The sequence below is a fragment of the Pelophylax lessonae genome (assembly GCF_965119305.1).
Source record: "Pelophylax lessonae genome assembly, chromosome: 8".
NCBI lineage: Eukaryota > Metazoa > Chordata > Amphibia > Anura > Ranidae > Pelophylax > Pelophylax lessonae.
Window position 1 is genome coordinate 275,826,064 of NC_138775.1, and position 22,895 is coordinate 275,848,958.

General features: G+C 45.5%; 1 protein-coding gene across 3 annotated transcripts in view; it reads right to left on the reverse strand.

The window, feature by feature from the left end:
• The window catches only part of PDE4B (phosphodiesterase 4B), a 711,253-nt gene that overhangs the window by 197,602 nt on the left and 490,756 nt on the right, over positions 1-22,895 (reverse strand). For all 3 annotated transcript variants that reach the window (XM_082264993.1, XM_082264994.1, XM_082264995.1), the window contains 2 exons: positions 19,395-19,465; positions 2,618-2,667 (listed from right to left, as the gene is read on the reverse strand). In XM_082264993.1, coding sequence (XP_082121119.1) covers positions 2,618-2,667; positions 19,395-19,465 — 121 coding nt within the window. The remainder of the gene's footprint in view (positions 1-2,617; positions 2,668-19,394; positions 19,466-22,895) is intronic.

The window sequence follows — 22,895 nt, forward strand, 5'->3', positions numbered from 1 at the left end:
GCTTGATTTACAGGAAGGAGGGAGCTTGGGGTGGGGACGGGTGTAGTGAAAAGTGGCACAGAGTTTGCAGAACTGCAGGGTCTAAATTTGTGGTGTCACCCTTCTTACGTCAAGCAGAATACATCCCCCCTCCAGTCCATAATGAATGCTGCTGCAAGACTCATCCACCTTACCAACTGTTCAGTGTCCCTCACCCGTCTCTGCCAATCCCTCCATTGGCTTCCACTCACCCAACCAATATAATTAAAAATACTAACAATAGTTTACAAAGCCATCCACAACTCGGCCCCCAGCTACATCACTAACCTGATCTCAAAATACAAACCAAGCCGCTCTCTTCGGTCCTCCCAAGACCTCCTGCTCTCTAGCTCCCTTGTCACCTCCTCCCATGCTCGCCTCCAGGATTTCTCTAGAGCTTCTCCCATCCTTTGGAACTCTCTACCCCAAACTGACAGACTGTCTCCTAATCTATCCATCTTTAGACGATCCCTGAAAATCCTACTCTTTAAAGAAGCCTATCCGGCTTCTAACTAATACACTGTTTCACCTTCTCCATCAGCCCATCCCCCACACCTATTACTCGTATCAAATGACCCTCTTTCTTAGATTGTAACGAGCAGGGCCCTCTGATTCCTTTTGTACCAAATTGTATTGTAACTGTAATGTCTGCCTTCATTTTGTTAGGCGCAAAACTGTTGGCACTATATAAATCCTGTATAATAATAAAAAAAAAAATACACTCATGAAATGTAGAAATCTTTCCACTGGTGGAGCACTGCATATTAAAAGTGAACTCCAGGCACAACAACTTTCATTTACATACAGTATATAACTTACTAGGCCCACATTATATAATTTCATTCTTTGTGTGCACCAAATGCCTTTGCAAACCCATCCTCACTGTGCTGTACATAGTGCTGTAGGAGGGGCCCAGCAGGCTCCACCCACTACATGCTGCCTACAGAAGACTAAAGGAGGGGGTGAGGACCAGACCAGTCACCCTGCACAAGGAGAGAGAGCAGCAGTGAGTGGTCAAACCCCTTTAGAACCCGGTAGATTATATGCATGTACAAGCTATTGGGATCTGGCACAGGTATATCTTGTTTCTATTGTATTCCAGGTCAGTGGCCAGACCTAAACCTAGTAGCTCTCCCCTATTTTGTGTCTGCTGCTCCATGATGGCATTGTGTCCACAGTAGTATTTGCAGTGGCAGAGTAGGACTGGCCAGAGAGGGATTACTTTGTTGCAGTCGATAAGCTTAAACATGTATTTCAATATATTGTATGTGAACTAAATATCCCTCTTTTGTATTGCAAAGTTTGCTTGAAAGGGTATAGCAGTGTGCAGAGGGTTCACCCAGTATTTTATTTCCATCCTTAGTTTCGACTTGCTGTGAAACTTACTAGGGCCACATTATATAATTCCATTCTTTGTGTGCACCTAATGCCTTTGCAAACCAATCCTCACTGTGCTGTACATAGTGCTGTAGGAGGGTGCCAGCAGGCTCCACCCACTACATGCTGCCTACAGAAGACTAAAGGAGGGGGTGGAGACCAGACCAGTCATCCTGCACAAGGAGAGAGAGCAGCAGTGAGTGGTCAAACCCCTTTAGCACCTTGTAGATTATATGCATGTACAAGCTATTGGAATCTGAGCACAGGTATATCTTGTTTCTATTGTATTCCAGGTCAGTGGTCAGACCTAAACCTAGTAGCTCTCCCCCATTTTGTGTCTGTTGCTCCATGAAGGCATTGTGTCCACAGTAGTATTTGCAGTGGCAGAGCAGAGTAGGACTGGCCAGAGAGGGATTACTTTGTTGCAGTCGATAAGCTTAAACATGTATTGCAATGTACTGTATGTGAACTAAATATCCCTCTTTTGTATTGCAAAGTTTGCTTGAAAGGGTATAGCAGTGTGCAGAGGGTTCACCCAGTATTTTCTTTCCATCCTTAGTTTCGACTTGCTGTGAAACTTACTAGTGAGTGGTCAAACCCCTTTAGCACCCGGTAGATTATATGCATGTACAAGCTATTGGGATCTGGCACAGGTATATCTTGTTTCTATTGTATTGCAGGTCAGTGGCCAGACCTAAACCTAGTAGCTCTACCCCATTTTGTGTCTGTTGCTGCATGATGGCATTGTGTCCACAGTAGTATTTGCAGTGGCAGAGCAGAGTAGGACTGGCCAGAGAGGGATTACTTTGTTGCAGTTGATAAGCTTAAACATGTATTGCAATGTACTGTATGTGAACTAAATATCCCTCTTATATAGTGCTGTAGGAGGGGCCCAGCAGGCTCCACCCACTACATGCTGCCTACAGAAGACTAAAGGAGGGGGTGGAGACCAGACCAGTCACCCTGCACAAGGAGAGAGAGCAGCAGTGAGCTGTCTTTATTACAGGAAGTTTTACATTGGATTACTGCACAGATCTGGAAGAAATACACAAAGCACACCGAGATTCAAGAATACACTTAACTCTTGTACTGTATTTAATATTTTCTTAATCTTGAGTTCCCTTTAAATACCAGCATACAGCTTTATACATCCATCACATAAAAAGGTGAAATACAACAACGCCCACACACAGGGTTAAAGGAAACTGCTGCAATGACTGACCTTGTATATTCACTCTGTTGATTTGGGGATGGTTGGACATAGGTGATCGCCTGTAAGGAATGCAAAACAAAGATTAACTTCAAAAGAATCTGGAATAACGCATCTGTCAAGCAAAAACAAACACGGCCAACAGCGTAACTGTACATCTTATCATGCGCTCCTTGTATGTCACACGCTGATAGACCAAAAAGGACGCATTATCATACGGGCCAGAGATAAGGCGCTGTTTTGCTCTTGTACCCGAGGTGTGGCAGCCAATGGGGATTTATGTCACCATAGGAGGAGCGAATCCGAACACCATGTCCGTTCTGTATAAACTCAGACACTGAAAGTTCCACAGTGAACAAAAGTCCTAGCAAAACCAGCGATGTACAGCGATGTGACGGCACAGCGGTCTGGAATCTACTGCATTTATCTATACGGGGTTTAAATTGTACGTAAACCCTAACAATGAACTTCTCTTATCTTCTCCCTTTAGGTTTGTTAACGCTGAACTCCAGGGAGATAAAACGACACAAATAAATGGAGAAAAAGAAGTCGCTCCAAAGTGGTGGGAAGTACCCTCTTCATTGTCACCAGAATTGTACACCATATTGTCAAAAGTATTGGGACGCCTGCCTTTACACGCACATGAATGGCATCCCAGTCTTAGTCCGTAGGGTTCAATATTGAGTTGGTCCATCCTTTGCAGCTATAACAGCTTCAACTCTTCTGGGAAGGCTGTCCACAAGGTTTAGGAGTGTGTCTATGGGAATGTTTGACCATTCTTCCAGAAGTGCATTTGTGAGGTCAGGCACTGATGTGGACGGGAAGGCCTGGCTCGCAGTCTCTGCTCTAAATTCATCCCCAAGGTGTTCTATCTGGTTGAGGTCAGGACTCTGTGCAGGCCATTCAAGTTCCTCCACCCCAAACTCGCTCATCGATGTACCTTGCTTTGTGCACTGGTGCACAGTCATGTTGGAGCAGGAAAGGGCCATCCCCAAACTGTTGTCCAAAATGTCTTGGTATGCTGGCGCCTTAAGAGCCGGTTCACACTACCGTGACCAGAAAGTCGCCCCATGAAGGAGCAACTTTAGCGCGATTTTGAAGAGACTTTTGAAGAGACTTTGAAGAGACTTAAATGATAATCGACTTTGTCTGTGGGGAATGCCTGGGTAATCTTTTTCTTCTTCCTGGAAAGTCTGATCACAGTCGCTTGAAAATAGATAAGGATCCGACTTAGAGGCGACTCCCATTGAAGTCTATGTGCACAAGTCGGATAGATAGAGGTCGCCTTGAAGTAGTACTGGAACCTTTTCTGAAGTCGAGGCGACTTCTGTAATGCATATTAAGACGGCTCTCATTCATTTACATTGAATTTGTAATGACAAGCGACTTGGAGAAACTTGAGGTCACATAAGTCGCGTCCCAAGTCGGAGTAGTGTGAACTGGGTCTAAGAGTTCCCTTCACTGGAACTAAGGGGCCAAGCCCAACCCCTGGAAAACAACCCCACACCATAATCCCTCATCCACCAAATTATTTGGACCAGTGCACAAAGCAAGATCCTTAAATACGTGAATGAGTGAATTTGGGGTGGAGGAAATTGACTGGCCTGACCTCAATCCGATAGAACACCTTTGGAAAGAATTAGAGCGGAGACTGTGAGCCAGGCCTTCTTACCCAACATCAGTGCCTGACCCCACTAATGCACTTCTGGAAGAATAGTCAAACATTCCCATAGACACACTCCTAAACCTTGTGGACAGCCTTCCCAGAAGAGTTGAAGCTGTTATAGCTGCAAAGGGTGGGCCAACTCAATATTGAATCGTACGGGCTAAGACTGGGATGTAATTAAAGTTCATGTGCGTGTAAAGGCCGGCATTCCAATACTTTTAAAAATACAATATAATGTATGTCCCCAGCTTCAGGAAAAAAGAAGTTAATAAAAATAAATTAAAGTGAACAAAGTACATATAATCAATAAATATTAAAATAATTAATTGACTACAAACTTTATTATGCAATTTGTACCTTTTATAAAGGTGCTAGAATCATGTTTCTGATACACAGATTTTTTTTTAAGATGGCACTATGAACATCAAACAAATTCAAATTTCTAAATTTACATATAGATAAAAAAAAAGTCAGCAAAAAATAAAAATTACTAAAGCTGGGTACACACTATGAAAAAATCAGAAGAAAAATTCTGTAAGAGGCACGATCGTTTGATTTTCGTATAGTGTATAGTAAACAACTTTCTACATCCGACTCAGACTTTCCAAATGAAAATTTCTGAAGGGACAAACTCCAAAATTGTTCTCATTCGTGAACTCTTTTCATACGAGAAAAATATGAAAGACTGGGCATGATCAGAAACAATAAACAAAAAAAGCCTTTGTCGTACGGGAATGTTCAGACATTATTTCCATCTTTCATATGTGGCCACACCCCTTTAGCGCCCGGTAGATTATATGCATATACAAGCTATTGGAATCTGGCACAGGTATATCTTGTTTCTATTGTATTGCAGGTCAGTGGCCGGACCTAAACCTAGTAGCTGTTGCTCCATGAAGGCATTGTGTCCACAGTAGTATTTGCAGTGGCAGAGCAGAGTAGGACTGACCAGAGAGGGATTACTTTGTTGCAGTTGATCAGCTTAAACATGTATTACAGGGGTGGGGAACCTTTTTTCTGCCAAGGGCCATTTGGGTATTTATAAAATCATTCGGGGGCCGTCCAAAATTATAAACTTAAAAATGTGCCTGTTATATTTGGTCAACAATTTAATTAACTCACCCTAATGTGATGGCTGCAACTGCTTCTCTTTGGTGAGGTGTGTGATGTTAGCTGGTATTGATGATGTTGCTACTCGCAACTGGTTTTCCAGGTTTGCGTCAATCAGTCTGGAGCGCAGTTGACTTTGTGGTGGTAATTTTTGAAAAGAACTGCTGGTGGGTATAGCTGGCTGGTACTGCTGGTGGGTACAGCTGGCTGGTACTGCTGGCTGGTACTGCTGGCCCAGGCTGGTACTGCTGTTGGTATTGCTGATTCAGGCTGGTACTGTGATGTAGGTACTGCCTTGGGTACTGCTGGCTCAGGCTGGTACTGTGCTGTGGGTACTGCTGGCTGGTACTGCTGTGGGCACTGCTGGCTTGTATTGCTGTGGGTACTGCTGGCTGGTACTGTTGTGGGTACTGCTGACTCTGGCTGGTACTGCTGTGGGTACTACTGGCTCTGGCTGGTACTGCTGTGGGTACTGCTGGTTCTGCTGTTGGTACTGCTGGCTGTGGCTGGTACTGCTGTGGGTACTGCTAGCTCTGGCTTATACTGCTGTGGGTACTGTTGGCTCTGGCTTATAGTGACGTGAGTACTGCTGGCTCTGGCTGGTACTGCTGTGAGTACTGCTGGCTCTGGCTGGTACTGCTGGTTCTGGCTGGTACTGCTCTGTGCGCTGCTGGCGGGAAATGCTGGCTAGCAGCGGTGCCACGCTAGAGGAAGAGGCAATGTTTCCTGTATTGGTCACAGGCGGAGTGCATTTGATATCACTCCGCCTGTGACTCACTCAGACTGTCAGAATGGAGCCGGAACTATACAGGAAGCATTGGCCCCGTTCTGACAGATCAGCTGAGAGACACAGACTCAGCTGCATGGGGGGCCGGACCAAATGACTTTGAGGGCCGCATACGGCCCCCGGGACGTAGGTTCCCCACCACTGATGTATTACAATGTGAACTAAATATCCCTCTTTTGTATTGCAAAGTTTGCTTGAAAGGGTATAGCAGTGTGCAGAGGGTTCACCCAGTATTTTATTTCCATCCTTAGTTTCGACTTGCTGTGAAAAATCGAAGAAAACCAGACGATCATTCGTCCGGTTGTCTAAGGCCCCTTTCACACGAGCGAATCCGATCAGACCAGCCTGTCAGTTTTTTAGGCGGATCTGATCGGATCCCCCATGCATCCCTATGGGGCAGGGGATGTCAGCGGAGACATGTCTGCTGATACCCGCTGTTATCCGCATCCGATCCTGTCCGTGAAATCTGGATGGATGGAAACCCTATTTTCCATCCGTCCAGGGATCGGATGAGAGCGGACAGGCGGTCCGCTCTCATCCGATTCCCCCATAGAGATGCATGGGGCTCTGACATCTCCCTCTCCGCACACAGAGCGGAGAAGGAGATGTCACCTTCCTGCTCAGCGGGGGATCTGTGTTTACGATCCCCTGCTGAGCAGCACGGATCCGCCTACGGAGGCGGACCGTGTGAAAGAGCCCTTATAGTGTGTACCCACCTTAAGGGTAACCTAAGAGTTAATAAGGAGCTAAAATGTAATTTTAAAAACGTTTTTTTAATTTACAAATGGACGCAGAGCAGGACCCGAGCTGTCAGACTGGTAGCTCAGTCCTACAGATTACATAGGGAGAGCAGGGAAGCTCTCCATGTGTCATCACACCTCTGAGAGAGCCAAGCTTTGCTCTATTTGCTGTCACAAAGAGCGGAGTGACTCTTGTTACACAGGGAGAGCCCCACTCTTCCAGTGTAATCGGCAGGACTGAGCTGTCGGTTTGGCAGGACACAGCTGGATGATGCAAAGGTAGGAGAGGCTCCTGTCCTAGCTGTGCTCCCCTTCAGAGCAGCACCCAAGGCAGGTGCCTCTCGGTCTGACCTTGGCAGAGTCCAATAGGATTTGACAATTCAGGGGATTAAATTTAAGATCATTATCCTTGTATTAATGCCTAAGTGAACCTCACATTAGACTAGAGGTCAGATCAAGGCAGAGGCAGAAGAGGCCTTGGGTGTTGTGCTGTTGGGGATGCAGCTGGGACAAGGGCTTCTTCTACATTGCAGGACCATCTTCTGCATTGTGCAGGACTGAGCTGTCAACTGGTAGCACATCCCTGCTGGTTACATAGATCTCAGCTTTCCCTGTGTAAGTTCTGCTGTATTTACGTCGCTACTTTGACGTTAAATACCGGGGATATGGCAGCAGATAGCTGCCATAACCACGGTATTTTTTTAACTGGCGAGCGGTCCTCCTCAACATAAAAATGGTTCCAGTGGCGGATTCAACGCTAAATCACTTTTATGGGCGGCGGGAGAGGTGACCCCCCCTCCCACCGCTTCCTGGTCATTTTCCCCGCTTACCAGAGCTGTCGGTAGCGGGGAAAACGATCCGGTCCAATGGAGTCCTAGGCAGGAAGTCGAGTGAGGGCAAGATGGCCCCCACTTAACTCTATGGCCTTGGAGGACCGGAGCGACGTCACACGTCACTTCCTCCTAATGGCCTTAAGGGGCCCATTTTTTTCTTGGAGAAAACAAAAGACTTTTTTTTTTTTAGTGTAGATGTGAGATCTGAGTTTTTTTGTTCCCAGATCTCACATTAAAGAGGACCTGTCCTGCTTATTTCTATTACTTTTTACATGACATTTATAAGGAATAAAAGTGAGCAAAAACATTTTTTTTTTTAAAGGTACAGTGAAAAAAAAAATAAGTAAAAGAAAAAAGAAAAAAAAAAAACATTTAAAACGCCCCATCCCTCCGAGCTTGCGCGCAGAAGTGAACGCATATGTAAGTTGCGCCCACATATGTAAATGTTGTTCAAACCATAAAGGTGAGGTATCGCCGTGATCATTGGAGCAAGAGCAATAGTTCTAGCCTTAGAGTCTAAACTTGTAACCTGTAGAAATCTGTAAAGCGTTGCCCATGGAGATTTTTAAGAACCAAAGTTTGTCGCCATTCAACGAGCGTGCGCAATTTTGAAGCGTGACATGTTAGGTATCAATTTACTCAGCATAACATTTTCTTTCACATTATAGAAATAAAATGGGGCTAACTTTACTGTTTTCTTATTTAATAATTCAAAAAACTGTATTTTTTTTTTTAATTGTGTTGTAAATACGGTGTGACATAAAGTATTGAAACAATCTCCATTTTATTCTCTAGGGTCTCTGCTAAAATAAAGTATATAATGTTTGGGGGTTCTAAGTAATTTTCTAGCAAGAAATACTGATTTTAACTACCTGACATCCGCGCTACAGCCTATATACGGCTGCAGCGCGGACTTGAATTTTCGGGAGGCGGTTTTTAAACGGCCTCCGAGAAAGACTCTCCCTGCGCGCTCCCGCGAACGCGCATTGGGGAGAATCTGTGTCGGCCGTGTCCCTTGGACACAGCCGATCACAGATGGTGGTGAATGGCCAATCACAGCGGCCATTCACCACGTGATCAAGCCGTCCAATGAGAGATGATCTCATATGTAAACATATGAGATCATCTCTCATCGCCGGCGCTCCTTCCTCACACAGAGCCTGCAGTGTGAGGAAGGAGGGGGGAGCCATCAGCCGCCGGGGACACACAGGAATGTAATCAGGGCACTGATCACCAGTGCCCTGATTACTAAAGGTAATACACACATTGCCCCCCCATCAGTGCCCACAGTGCCCGCCTCATTGCCCCCCATCAATGCCCACAATCAGTGCCCATAGTGCTGCCAGTCAGTGCCCATCAGTGCCTGCTCATCTAGGCACTGAAGAGCACTGACTGGCAGCACTATGGGCACTGAGTGTGGGCACTGATGGTGCTGCCCATCAGTGCTCATCAGTGCCGCCCATTAGTGCTCATCAGTGCCACCCGTCAGTGTCCATCGGTGCCATCCGCCAGTGCCCATCAGTGCCGCCTATCAGTGCCCATCAGTGCTGCCCGTCAGTGCTGCCTCTCAGTGCCCAGCAGTGCCACCTCTCAGTGCCACCTCTCAGTGCCCAACAGTGCCGCCTATCAGTGCTCATCAGTGCCGCCTATCAGTGCCACCTATCAGTGCCGCCTATCAATGCCGCCTATCAGTGCTTATCAGTGCGGCATATTAGTACCTCCTCATCAGTGCCCATAAGTGCCACCTCATCAGTGCCCATAAGTGGCACCTCATCAGTGCCCATAAGTGCCACCTCATCAGTGCCCATCAGTGCAGCCTATCAGTGCCCATCAGTGCCGCCTCATCAGCGCACATCAGTGAAGGAGAAAAATTTATTTTCAAAATTTACTCGCAGAAAATTAGAAAAACTTTTTTTTTTTTTCAAAATTTTCTGTCTTTATTCTTTTTTTTTGTAAAAAATAAAAAACCCAGAGATGATTAAATACCACCAAAAGAAAGCTCTATCTGTGTGAAAAAAATGATAAAAATTTCATATGGGTACAGTGTAGCATGACCGCGCAATTGTCAGTCAAAGTGTGACAGCACTGAAAGCTGAAAATTGGCCTGGATGGGAAGGGTGTTTAAGTGCACAGTAGGCAAGTGGTTAACTTGTAAACAACAAGTGTCAGAAATAGGCCCGGTCCTTAAAGCGGAGTTCCGGCCTCGGGGGTGAATTTTAGATAAAAATACCCCCGGTTCAGTCAGGGCTAGTACATTCCACAATGGATAGCCTCTGTACTGTCCCAGGTCGCACTTACCTTTTAGAAAAAATACTTACCTTTAAAATTTCTTCTCCCGCGCTGCCATCTCAGGTGTGGGCAGCTGAAGCCAGCGCGTCCTCTTCTGCCTCCTCTTCGGTGACGGCGGAGTCCCATAATGCCCTGCACCGGCCCGGCATGCCCAGAAGCTGTTTAGCAGGGAATGCCGCGCCTGCACCAGAAGTGACGAGTGGGGCCGGTGCAGACGCATTGACTCCTGGGAGTGATGACGTTCAGCTCCCAGGAGTCATCACAAGCCGGAAGAGACGGTGCGGGCCGCGGCCGCAGAGGGAGGAAATGGAAGGAAGGTGAGTATATTTTCTTCAAAAACAAGGTAAGTGAAAAAAAAAAAAAAAATCGGGAGCATCCATTTCTTTTTCAGGTGACACTCAGCAAGCGGATGGCCCAAAATCGATTTTGAGGCCGGAACTCCGCTTTAAGTGGTTAAAGGACTTTTTGAAACATTTAATGATTAAAAGCATGGAATGCAGCCAATGTATTTCAGGGGAAAGGCCTCCCTCTTCTTCTTCTTCTTCAAAAAAGATAAAATGTAAAACATACTGTAATTATGTAATAAGTGTAAGTGAAAAAAGTCTATAGAGCAATTAGATATCCTAAAAACATCGATATTAGGGAGGCTCAGATACCGATACTCGAACTTGTGAAAATGCCGAAGCCAATACTTTGCGGGGTAATTTTCGCCAATACAAAATGAATGGGTGCAAATCGCACTGCGAAGAATTGAATGCGATTTAAACAGGAATGTGGTGTGATTCCTGTTCGAATCGCATGCGATTTTCCCCACCGCTTCTGTGTGTGTGTATAAAAAGGGAAAAGCGCCATCTAGTGGGCAGTTTATTAAAAATGTTAGAAATCATATTAAGTACGGTTCAAATGCAAAATCTGCATAGGTGTCCCGGTCCCAGGGATGATAAAAAAATCACACCTGCTAGAAGTGCTCACAGGGCTGGAGATGTATAGGCAATCCCCCCCCCCCCAAGTGGATATCACTTTCGCCGTATACCCAGGGGGTCTTGGGACTTCTCCTCCAGTCCTGTGAGCACCTCCAGCAGCCGTGATTTTCTATCATCAGCAGGACCGAGACACCTATGCAGATTTTACATTTGACCAAATATGTATTAAAGAGGTTGTAAACTCAGTTAAATATATATATATATTTTTTTTTTTTTTACAAGCTGAAAGAGAAACACATAATGAGCTAGTATGCATCGCATACTAGCTCATTATGAAATACTTACCTTAGAACGAGCCCCCGCCGTGCCTCTTGCTCACCTCTATGATGGGCGACATGTCCAGTCGCCCGTCTTCCGGGATCGCGATTGGCCGGAGCCGCGGTGACGTCACTCCCGCGCACGCGCGCGGGAGCCGACGGTCACGGCACGGGTCTCTGAAGAAACGGCACCAGCGGCCGTTCCTTCAGAGCGCATGCGCCAGTGACGTCACTGGCTGCATGTAAGGTAAATATCTCCTAAACTGTGCATGTTTAGGAAATATTTACAGTACCTATAGGTAAAAGTGTCAAAGGAGGGTTTACTTCCTCTTTAATATGAGTTCTAACATGTTTATTAACCACTTTACCACTAGAGCATTTTGCTGTCTTACGTCTGGGCCACTTTTTGCGATTCGGCGCTGTGCGACTTTAACTGACAATTGCGCGGTCGTGCGACGCCGTACCCAAACGAAATTGACGTCCTTTTTTTCCCACAAACAGAGCTTTCTTTTGGTGGTATTTGATCACCTGTGCGATTTTTACTTTTTGCGCTATAAACAAAAAAAGAGCGTTTATTTTGAAAAAATAACAATATTTTTAACATTTTTTTATATGAAATTCCCCCCAAAAAAGATGTAAAAACCAATTTTTTTTTTAAATTTTTGGCCAATTTGTTTTCTGCTACCTATGTTTGGTAAAAAAAATCACAATAAGCGTATTTTGATTGGTTTGCGCAAAAGTTATTGCGTTTACTAACAAAGGGAAATATTTCTGTCATTTTTGGTGTTTTTTTTTTAACGAGTAATGGCGGCGATCTGCGATTTTTTTTTGCGGGACTGCGACATTGCGGCGGACAGATCGGACCCTTGACTGACATTTTTGACACTTTTGGGGGTACCAGTGACATTACTGCAGTAATCAGTGCTATATATATGCACTGTTACTGTAAAAATGACACTGGCAGGGAAGGGGTTAATTTTATTGGAGAGGGAGGGGTTAATGTATGCCTGGTGCTTAATAACGTGTGTGGGGGGGGGGGGGTGACTGTGTGAGACAGGGACAGATCGGATGTCCAGCTATGCTGAACACTCCGATCTGTCACTCCCTGTCACTATGGAGATCCGCCCGCTTGTGTTTACACAGGCGGCGGATCTCCACACTAGATCCCCGACGATCGGGGCAGAGCAGCGGCGATCGCCGCTGCTCCTCCCCTGGCCCGACTCCCGCTGTGAATGAAAACAGCGGGAGCGTGCCTCCGGCGGCGCGCGAGCGCCGCCTACAGGGGAGGAGTCTGGCGACGTAGGTCTACGTCGTCAGACGGGAACGAGCCACTTTGCCGCAGTACTATTCAAGTACTTAGCGGTAAAGTGGTTAAACTGCCCACTAGATGGCACTTTTCCCTTTTTATATACACACACAGGAGCAGTGGGGGAAATCGCATGCTATTCGGACAGGGATCGCACCTCATTCCTGTTCAAATTGCATGCAGTTCTTTGCAGTGCGATTTGTGCCCGATTCATTTGTATTGATGCAATCTGCACTGCAAAGTATCGGTACTCAGTATCGGCGAGTACTTGACGAAAAGTAACGGTACTTATACTCGCCGATAAAAAGGAAACAGTATCGGTCCAAACCTAATCCATATCAATAACATAGTGGTCACAATAATATACGTTATTTCTTTATTTTATTTGTGTTTTTAGATTATATATATATATATATATATACTGTATACACACACACTTTTTTTTATTATGTTTTATAAATATTTTTTATACAATTATAGAATCATCTTGATTGTTAGATTTTTTGGGGTTGACCACCATTTTATTGACATGGATGTTTTATGGATACTTTATTGCTCTATAGATTTTATTCACTTACATTACTACATTGTTTACATGAGATAATTACAGCATGTTTTACTTTTTATCTTCTGATTTTTGGACATTAGCCCTGATGAAGTTTTCTTCCCCCTGAAACATGTTGGCTAGATTTGATGCTCTCACATTTTAAATGTTTCATAAGGTTCTTCAAGTGAGATGACCTTTTGTATCACGCGCTCCTCAGTACATATCCAAGAATTTACAGTCTGATGAGCGCCCCCTCTTGATGCTATCAGAGAGGTGGTAGCCTAGGACCAGAAGAGGTCCTATACTATACTGTCATCATGGATATGCTTCTTTGGATTTACATCAATCAGAAGCATTTTCACTTGCATCGGTCCAGCACCATCACTCACATCAGTGAATTGTACGTATGACAGCTCAGCCCGGCTCTGCAATTATTTATACAGTAAAACCTTGGTTTGAGAGTAACTTGGTTTAAGAGCGCTTTGCAAGACAAGCAAAATTTTCAAATAAATTTTGACTTGATATACAAGCAATATCTTGATATACAAGTAGCCTCAAGTCACAGCTGAGTATAAAAGAAGAAGAGAGGCGCTTCTAAGTGTAGCAATATGGTTACATTTAATGAAGGTACAACATTTAGCAACTCACATGGTTGATGAATAAAATAGGCACATCTAAGGATGCAGGCATCCGGGGTAAAGCTGTCCACATAGACCATCTTCTGCACCACCATCTACGTCATCCCTTCCATGCTGCCCCTCGCTATCAGATCGCTTTACTCCAGGGTGGTCTTCCCGGTCAGGATTACAGACTAGCAGCCGGTGGTTCAGAAGATGGTCTATGTGGACAGCTTTACCCCGGATGCCTGCATCCTTAGATGTGCCTATTTTATTCATCAACCATGTGAGTTGCTAAATGTTGTACCTTCATTAAATGGAACCATTTTGCTACACTTAGAGGCGCCTCTCTTCTCTTTTGATACTCTGTAGCTCCTGCTGGATTTTGCTTCCAATCCCCTTGTGGAAGCGGCTATTTGTGGATGGACATTTTATGGTTACACAACCAATCACATTGCTATAATCTTTTTATATGGACTATAAATTGAAGGATTTATGAATAAATGGTTGTGGAACGAATCATCTGAGTTTCCATTATTTCTTATGGGGAAACTTGCTTTGATATAAGAGTGCTTTGGATTACAAGCATGCTTCCGGAACGAATTATGCTCCCAATCCAAGGTTTTACTGTACATGAAACCTACTAGTGTAGCTTTCAATAATCAATTGCTTTTAGGTGAAAATAAAAACAACAACAAAAAATGAATGTTTAAGTGTCGGGTCACACTTGTGCGATGCGGTAACCCTGTGAATCCACTGAGGGTTCCCGCGTCGCATTCAACTCGCAGGCAGTTCAAGTTCATGCTGCCATATGTGAATCACTGGGGGTGTCAATAAAAAGTTAACGACACCCCCAGATCAGTTCACATATCGCAGTGGGAACTGTCAGTCTGGACATGAATCGGATCGCATAGATGTGAACATCCATTCGATCCAATTCTGGTGCGGACCCAAAAAAGGGTCCTGTGCGAGTTGTGCCCGAATGTGATGCAAATTCAGCCATACAATCTGTTTGGCTACATTCGCTATGGGATTTGCAGAGCAGTGCGCTCCGAATCACATGCGATGTCAGTCATCGCACATATGTGAACCGGGACTTAATGCCTCGTACACACGCAACGATTATCGGCCGACCGATCGGCCGTCTTTTGTCCAGTGTTGTTTTGTTGGTTGAAATGTGCTCTAGACTGCACACGAATTTTCTTGGCCAACAAAATTCTACTTCAGAAGTGATGTCATGTTCTGGTTAACTTTCCGTGTGTTTTTTCTTCTCTGAGCATGCCCAGTCTTGCTCATCACATTTTTGTCTGCCGAATTCTGTACTGACAGGCGAACAATCGTCCGTTCTGGTGTCGGCATACAAAAATTTTAATGCTTGCAAGACAGACTCTTGTCCGCAGAATGTGCGCAGACAGCTGTCGGAGGCACCATACTAACAAGAGTACAATCGGCAGATCTTTCGACGTTTGTATGCCGACGATCAGTACGTGTGTACGGGCCTTGAGGAACAATCGGCCGTTCTGTTGACGGCCAACCAAAATTTTATAGCCTGCATACCAGATTTTGTTCGGCCGAAAAGTCGGAGTCGGTTGTCGGAAGCATCATATTAACAAGCCGAAAATCGGCCCATCGGACGTTGGCCGAAAATTCACGGCCAACAATCGTTGCGTGTGTACGAGGCATAAGTGTCAGTTCACATTATAGCGATGTCAGACATTGCATGTGATTTGCAAAGCATACTGTATATGGGAACCGGAACTAAAACAACATTTTAGCCCCTTATTAACCTTTATTGTATCCTAATTATATCCAATATGTATAATCAGCGCAAAAATAAATAAAACTTCGTGTAGAAAATCAGTGTTCAAAATTATTACAAGTTAATACCAACTAACTGCATGATCAACTCAGTACACACAGCTAATCACAACTGCTCACAAAGATCAAAAACTCAGAGCAAAACAATATATACATGCAAAATTCTATAGATATTCCTGATTGCTGCCAGCACTTGTCCACCTGTAATCAATACTAAAAATATCACATCAAGTGTAGCGCAATCAATGTGCGTAGTCCCAATAAATATATAAAAAATCCACCGCTGTGCAAAAATCAATTGTGTTCTACAGTTCTATAATCCAGTGACTTCAGTGACCACCTGTGGCTGGAATGCCGGGTCACCTCCAAGCAATGGTCCCACTACAGAGCCTCAATTGCCTGTAACTATGTCCCACTGGATCTCACTGGGATTATTATTATTATTATACAGGATTTATATATAGTCTTCCTCTGGATGTACCTGGACCCAAATAGACTCCTCTGCAGATATCCATCAATTGTGTATTACCAGAAAATAGAGAAAAGAGAAACCATAGTGCTCTCTATTTCAAACAATTTATTGTACTAAAATCAGGGATACTGAAATACTGGAATACTCAGATAGAAATGTGAAAATAAAACACATTAACTAAACATTTTATTATTGAATTTGTTTGTCAAATGGAAAAAGAAAAATCTTTTTACCAGAAATGTCATTCTTGCACCTAGACAAGTCACAGAAAAGTTTTTTTAGTTAGGCCCCTTTCACACATGGAGTCCGTCGGACGGACTCCGTTTTTTCTCAGCGGGGGATCGATCCGCCGATCCCCCGCTGAGCAGGAGGATGACAGCTGTTCTCCGTGCTGTGTGTGGAGACACAGCTGTCAGAGCCCCATACATCTCTATGGGGGAATCGGGTGGGAACGGACCATCTGTCTGTTCTCATCTGATCCGATCTGCTGGACGGATGGAAAATAGGGTTTCCATCTGTCCAGATTTGACAGATCGGATTGGATGTCAGCGGACATGTCTCCACTGACATCCGATGCCCCATAGGAATGCATAGGAGGACGGTTCAGATCCGCCAAAAAAACGGACAGGCCGATCTGAACGGTCCGCCTGTATGAAAGGGGCCTTGCTCTACATTTGTTTTTTGTAAAATTTGCAATTAAAATTTTAGTTAACCCAAATATTTTTTTCATTAACTATTTAATTCCTTTTCCTTACTTTAATGTTTGTATATAAACCTTTTAGTTTTATTTTAGTTTTTTTAATGCTGAATTAACACAAACCCTTTAGTCCCGGTTCACACTACCGCGACTTGTCAGGCGACCTGTCAGCCTAAAAAATCGCGGTCCATTCTGTGCTACGGGAACCGTTGTAATAGGACCGACTCAAGTCGCTCCGACTTAGAAAATAGTTCCTGTACTACTTCAGGGCGACATCGGAGCGACTTGCATTGACTTCCATTATGTGAAGTCCGTGCAAGTTGCGCCGAAGTCTCGGTGCACGTGACTTCACAGGTCGCCCCCGAAGTCGGATCGCCTTAGTGTGAACCGACACTTATCCTGATTTGTTAGCTTTGTACACTGAGCCAAATATCACAGAATTCAAACAGCATAAAAGATTGCAAAAGATTTGAATGGAAATGTCGCCATCTAGTGGCAGTGTTGTCTACTATTACAAAGCTTAGTCTATCTTAACAGAGGCAGTTGGGTTTTACAAATATTGTATAACATAATGGAAAAGGTCAACCTGTTGGTGGGAGTCAATGGGTTGAATTTCTATTGGCTTCAGCACAGGTTTCTCAAGTAGAAGTAAATTTTTTTCAAACTCCCACACATGGTTGTAATAAAAGTGTCCCTCGATTACATCTTGACTTCCCAATCGCTTTTTTGATATTATTAGGAGACAGTTGAGGAGAACCTTGAATCGAATGGAATCCCCAAGATGCTGTAAATGTTACGCCAGCATAGGGTTTAATACGCCACCAGCAATGGTTTAGGTCAAAATGGTCCCTAACGTTTTTCTGACTAGAGGTCAGCTTTGCTATCACTTTAAATAGTCTATTTGGGCCAAGAATCCCCAGGTGTAAATAAAGGTAAAAAAGCCTGAATAAATAATGAATGCAATCAGAAAAGGACTGGTAAGCTAAGCTGCAATATATTTATTTCATATTTGTTTTTTTGGTTTAGGTACACTGTAAGCATTGTTGGTAAGAATTGCTGGACTTCGCCATCTAGTGGACATAGTTGATTATTACACCTTTTAAAAGGTAATAGCCATTTTGATGGATTAACATTTCTGCCAGGCACGCAGGAATGTGTAACTGTACATAAAACTTAAAAAAAAAAAACTGAGTATACATCTATATTGGCCACAAGCATGTTTAATTCTTTAAACAAGCAAACACACACACATCTGTACTCTATCAGTGTCCACTATCAAGTAGATATAGGAGGAGTCCCTTGTAGTGCATTAGCACATCTCTCCCAGCAAGGAGTGTTGTCTCCAAGGGTAAGAGAGGCTGGATTCACCCCTTTTTTTATGGATAGTGTAGGAGCCACTGATAATGGGGTACTTTGACGTAGTGGTGGGCTTGAGCACGATATGGCCATATGGTGGGACCAAACCCCCATTTTTATTTATGGATTGTCTCCATATTTGATAGTCATTTCTTTTGCATGTGTGCGCTATTCTTTTTTAATATACATGTTTAATTCTTTTACTGCCAGAGCCGTTTAACCACTTCAAGACCAGACCTGCTTCTGACATTTGTTGCCTATTTTTTTTATGGCAGAGACCCTAGAGAATAAAGTGGCGGTCATTGCAATATTATTATTATTATACAGGATTTATATAGCGCCAACAGTTTGCGCAGTGCTTTTTAATGTGAGGGAAGACAATACAGTTACAATACAATTCAAAACAGGAGGAATTAGAGGGCCGTGCTCGTTGGAGCTTACAATCTAGAAAGGAGGGTCAAGTGAAAGAAAAGGCAATAACTGTGGGGGATTTTATGTCTCACTGTATTTGTGCAACGGTCTTTCAAACGCAATTTCTTGGAAAAAAATACACTTCAATGAATTAAAAAAAAAACGAAACAGTAAACTTAGCCCAGTTTTTTTGTATAATGTGAAAGATGATGTTATGCTGACTAAAAAGATAGCCGACATGTCACGCTTTAAAATTGCGCACACCCATTGAATGGCAACTAACTACAGTACTTAAAAATCTCCATAGGTGACGCTTTAAAATTTTTTAATGGTTACCTGTTTAGAGTTACAGAGGAGGTCCTGTGCTATAATTATTGCTCTCGCTCTAACAATCGCGGTGATACCTCACGTGTGGTTTGAACACCGTTTACGTATGCGTTTGCTTTGGCGCGCAAGCACAAAGGAATGGGGTGCTTTGGCGCGCAAGCACAAAGGAATGGGGTGCTTTAATTAATTATTTTTAAAAAATACACAGTTGTCTGACTCTCTACCTCTGCTGCAAGTCATTTCCAATCATCAACTACTCTTGGGTAAAATAATTCTTTCTAAAAGTAGCTTGAGGTCATGTCTTGATCTCCACTTCATAATGAACCTCCTGAAATGTAATCACTTCCATAATGTCTCCCGTTTACCTTCTTTCCTCCAGACTGTACATATTACCTTTCTGCAGTCTCTTCCAATATGTTTTATCCCTCCCTCTCTTTCTCCATTTTTGTTGCCTGTCTCTGAACATATTAATCTTTTGTAAATGAGCCCTCCAGAACAGACAACATTATGCAATGTATTATTTGGAATATACTTTGCCTAAATAAAAAAAAATGGCGTTGTGTAGACACTTACTTGTTTGGTGCTCCATGGACGTTGGTTAGTAATGTGAAATTATTCCTTACACTGCGCAGACTGGCCAGCACCTGGAGAATGGATACAGGGTCATTATACAGCTTAGTATGCGGCTCCTGACATCACATAATGTTCAATATATGTAATGCTGGAGAGGGCTATCAGAGACTGCAGATGTAATGGAGGAAATGAGGGTCAGAGAGTGAGGACAGGACACATTGTCAACTAGGGATATGCTGTAGGCAGTGGCGGCCGGTGTATAGGGGGCACAGGGGCGGCGCCCCCCCCCCCCATCCATGCGTCCGGCCCCCTAATCTGCATGCAGGTGCGCTGGACGCATGGAGCTTAATGGGAATTTTTTTTTTACATCACCTGATTAGAGCCAGAGGCTCTAACAGGGCGATGCAAAGGGTGGAGCCGGGGCGCAGAGCAGTGCGTCCCGACTCCACCCATTGTGTGACAATAGCGAATGGAAATTCGCTATTGCCACACCAATACTCCTCCTGGCCAATCAGGAAGCGCGTCTGATACGCGCTTGCTGATTGGCCGCAAGACAAACCCCTTGCCATTGGCCGAGGAGGAGGCGGGACCGGAAGTACTCGTGGAGATGCGCCGGGGGAAAAGCCACTTCCGCCGCCGCCGGGACTGAAGAGAAGCCGCCGCCAGGTAAGTGCATTGGTCTGGGGGGGGGGGGGGGAGCCCACACTGCATTGAGGGAGGCACGCTGTGGCGCTCTGCAATGATTGGGGACAATGCTGTGACGCTCTGCAATTATTGGGGACAATGCTGTGGCGCTCTGCAATGATTGGGGACAATGCTGTGGCGCTCTGCAATTATTGGGGACAATGCTGTGGCGCTCTGTATTGATTGGGGACAATGCTGTGGCGCTCTGCATTGATTGGGGACAATACTGTGGCACTCTGCATTGATTGGGGACAATACTGTGGCACTCTGCAATGATTGGGGACAATGCTGTGGCGCTCTGCATTGATTGGGGACAATGCTGTGGCGCTCTGCAATGATTGGGGACAATGCTGTGGCGCTCTGCAATTATTGGGACAATGCTGTGGCGCTCTGTATTGATTGGGGACAATGCTGTGGCGCTCTGCAATTATTGGGGACAATGCTGTGGCACTCTGCATTGATTGGGGACAATGCTGTGGCGCTCTGCAATGATTGGGGACAATACTGTAGCGCTCTGCAATGATTGGGGACAATGCTGTGGTGCTCCGCAATGATTGGGGACAATGCTGTGGTGCTCTGCAATGATTGGGGACAATGCTGTGGCACTCTGCAATGATTGGGGACAATGCTGTGGCGCTCTGCGTTGATTGGGGGCACGCTGTGGCACTCTGCATTGATTGAGGGCACGCGGTGGGGCTCTGCATTGATTGGGGGGCACGCTGTGGCGCTCTGCATTGATTGGGGGGCACGCTGTGGCACTCTGCATTGATTGGGGGCACGCTGTGGCACCCTGCATTGATTGGGGGCACGCTGTGGCACTCTGCATTGATTGGGGGCACGCTGGTCACTCATTTTTCTGTTTGCGCCCCCCCCCAAAAAAATTTTGAGCACCAGCCACCACTGGCTGCAGGAGACAATTTGGTCAACAATGCTGTGGCACTCTGCAATGATTGGGGACAATGCTGTGGCACTCTGCGTTGATTGGGGGGGCATGCTGTGGCGCTCTGCATTGATTGGGGGCACGCGGTGGGGCTCTGCATTGATTAGGGGGCACGCTGTGGCACTCTGCAATGATTGGGGGGGCACGGTGTGGCGCTCTGCATTGATTGGGGGGCACACTGTGGCACTCTGCATTGATTGGGGGCACGCTGTGGCACCCTGCATTGATTGGGGGCACGCTGTGGCACTCTGCATTGATTGGGGGCACGCTGGTCACTCATTTTTCTGTTTGCGCCCCCCCCCCAAAAAAATTTTGAGCACCAGCCACCACTGGCTGCAGGAGACAATTTGGTCAACAATGCTGTGGCACTCTGCAATGATTGGGGACAATGCTGTGGCACTCTGCGTTGATTGGGGGGGCATGCTGTGGCGCTCTGCATTGATTGGGGGCACGCGGTGGGGCTCTGCATTGATTAGGGGGCACGCTGTGGCACTCTGCATTGATTGGGGGGGCACGGTGTGGTGCTCTGCATTGATTGGGGGGCACACTGTGGCACTCTGCATTGATTGGGGGCACGCTGTGGCACCCTGCATTGATTGGGGGCACGCTGTGGCACTCTGCATTGATTGGGGGCACGCTGGTCACTCATTTTTCTGTTTGCGCCCCCCCCCCAAAACAATTTTGAGCACCAGCCACCACTGGCTGCAGGAGACAATTTGGTCAACAATGCTGTGGCACTCTGCAATGATTGGGGACAATGCTGTGGCACTCTGCGTTGATTGGGGGGGCATGCTGTGGCGCTCTGCATTGATTGGGGGCACGCGGTGGGGCTCTGCATTGATTAGGGGGCACGCTGTGGCACTCTGCATTGATTGGGGGGGCACGGTGTGGCGCTCTGCATTGATTGGGGGGCACACTGTGGCACTCTGCATTGATTGGGGGCACGCTGTGGCACCCTGCATTGATTGGGGGCACGCTGTGGCACTCTGCATTGATTGGGGGCACGCTGGTCACTCATTTTTCTGTTTGCGCACCCCCCCCCCCCCCCAAAATTTTGAGCACCAGCCACCACTGGCTGCAGGAGACAATTTGGAACTGAGAAGATGTTACATGAGGTTGGTAATGATCAATGCTATTATCCTAATCCAGTGATGGCAAACCTTGGCATCCCAGATGTTTTGGAACTACATTTCCCATGATGTTCATGCACTCTGCAGTGTAGGTGAGCATCATGGGAAATGGAGTTCCAAAACATCTGGGATGCAAAGGTTCACCATCACTGTCCTAATCAATGTTTCTGCTATAAATTGCTGAGGTCAGAGGGCCACACATCATATACCTAAGGGCCACAAATTGTGCACCAGGGGCTTAAACCATGATAACTTATTGAAGACAAAAACCTAAAGTGATAATAAAGCCTTGCTTTTTTTGCTTGAAAATAACAAACATGTTATACTTATCTGCTCTGTGCAGTTGTTTTGCACATCCTCCTCTTTTCAGGTCCCTCGTAGACACTCCTGGCTTCTCCCTCCTGCAGAGTGCCCCAACAGCAAGCAGCTATGGGGGCAGCCGCTGCTTCGGGTGTACATTTAGACACAGAGCCACAGCTCTGCCCTGCCCCCCTGCTCTTCTCATTGGCTCACTGAGTTTGAATAAATGGCTCCTGCAGTGTGTCTCAGCCAATCAGGAGGTAGAGTTCCGGACAGCAGAGTCCCTCGTGCAACATCGCTGGATTGAGATGGGGCTCAGGTAAGTATTGGGGAGGGGGGGGGGGGCTGCTGCACAAAGAAGGTTTTTTATCTTAATGGATAGAATGCATTAAGATAAAAAAAAAAACCTTCTGCCTTAAGAACCGCTTTAACAAAATACTTCCATGC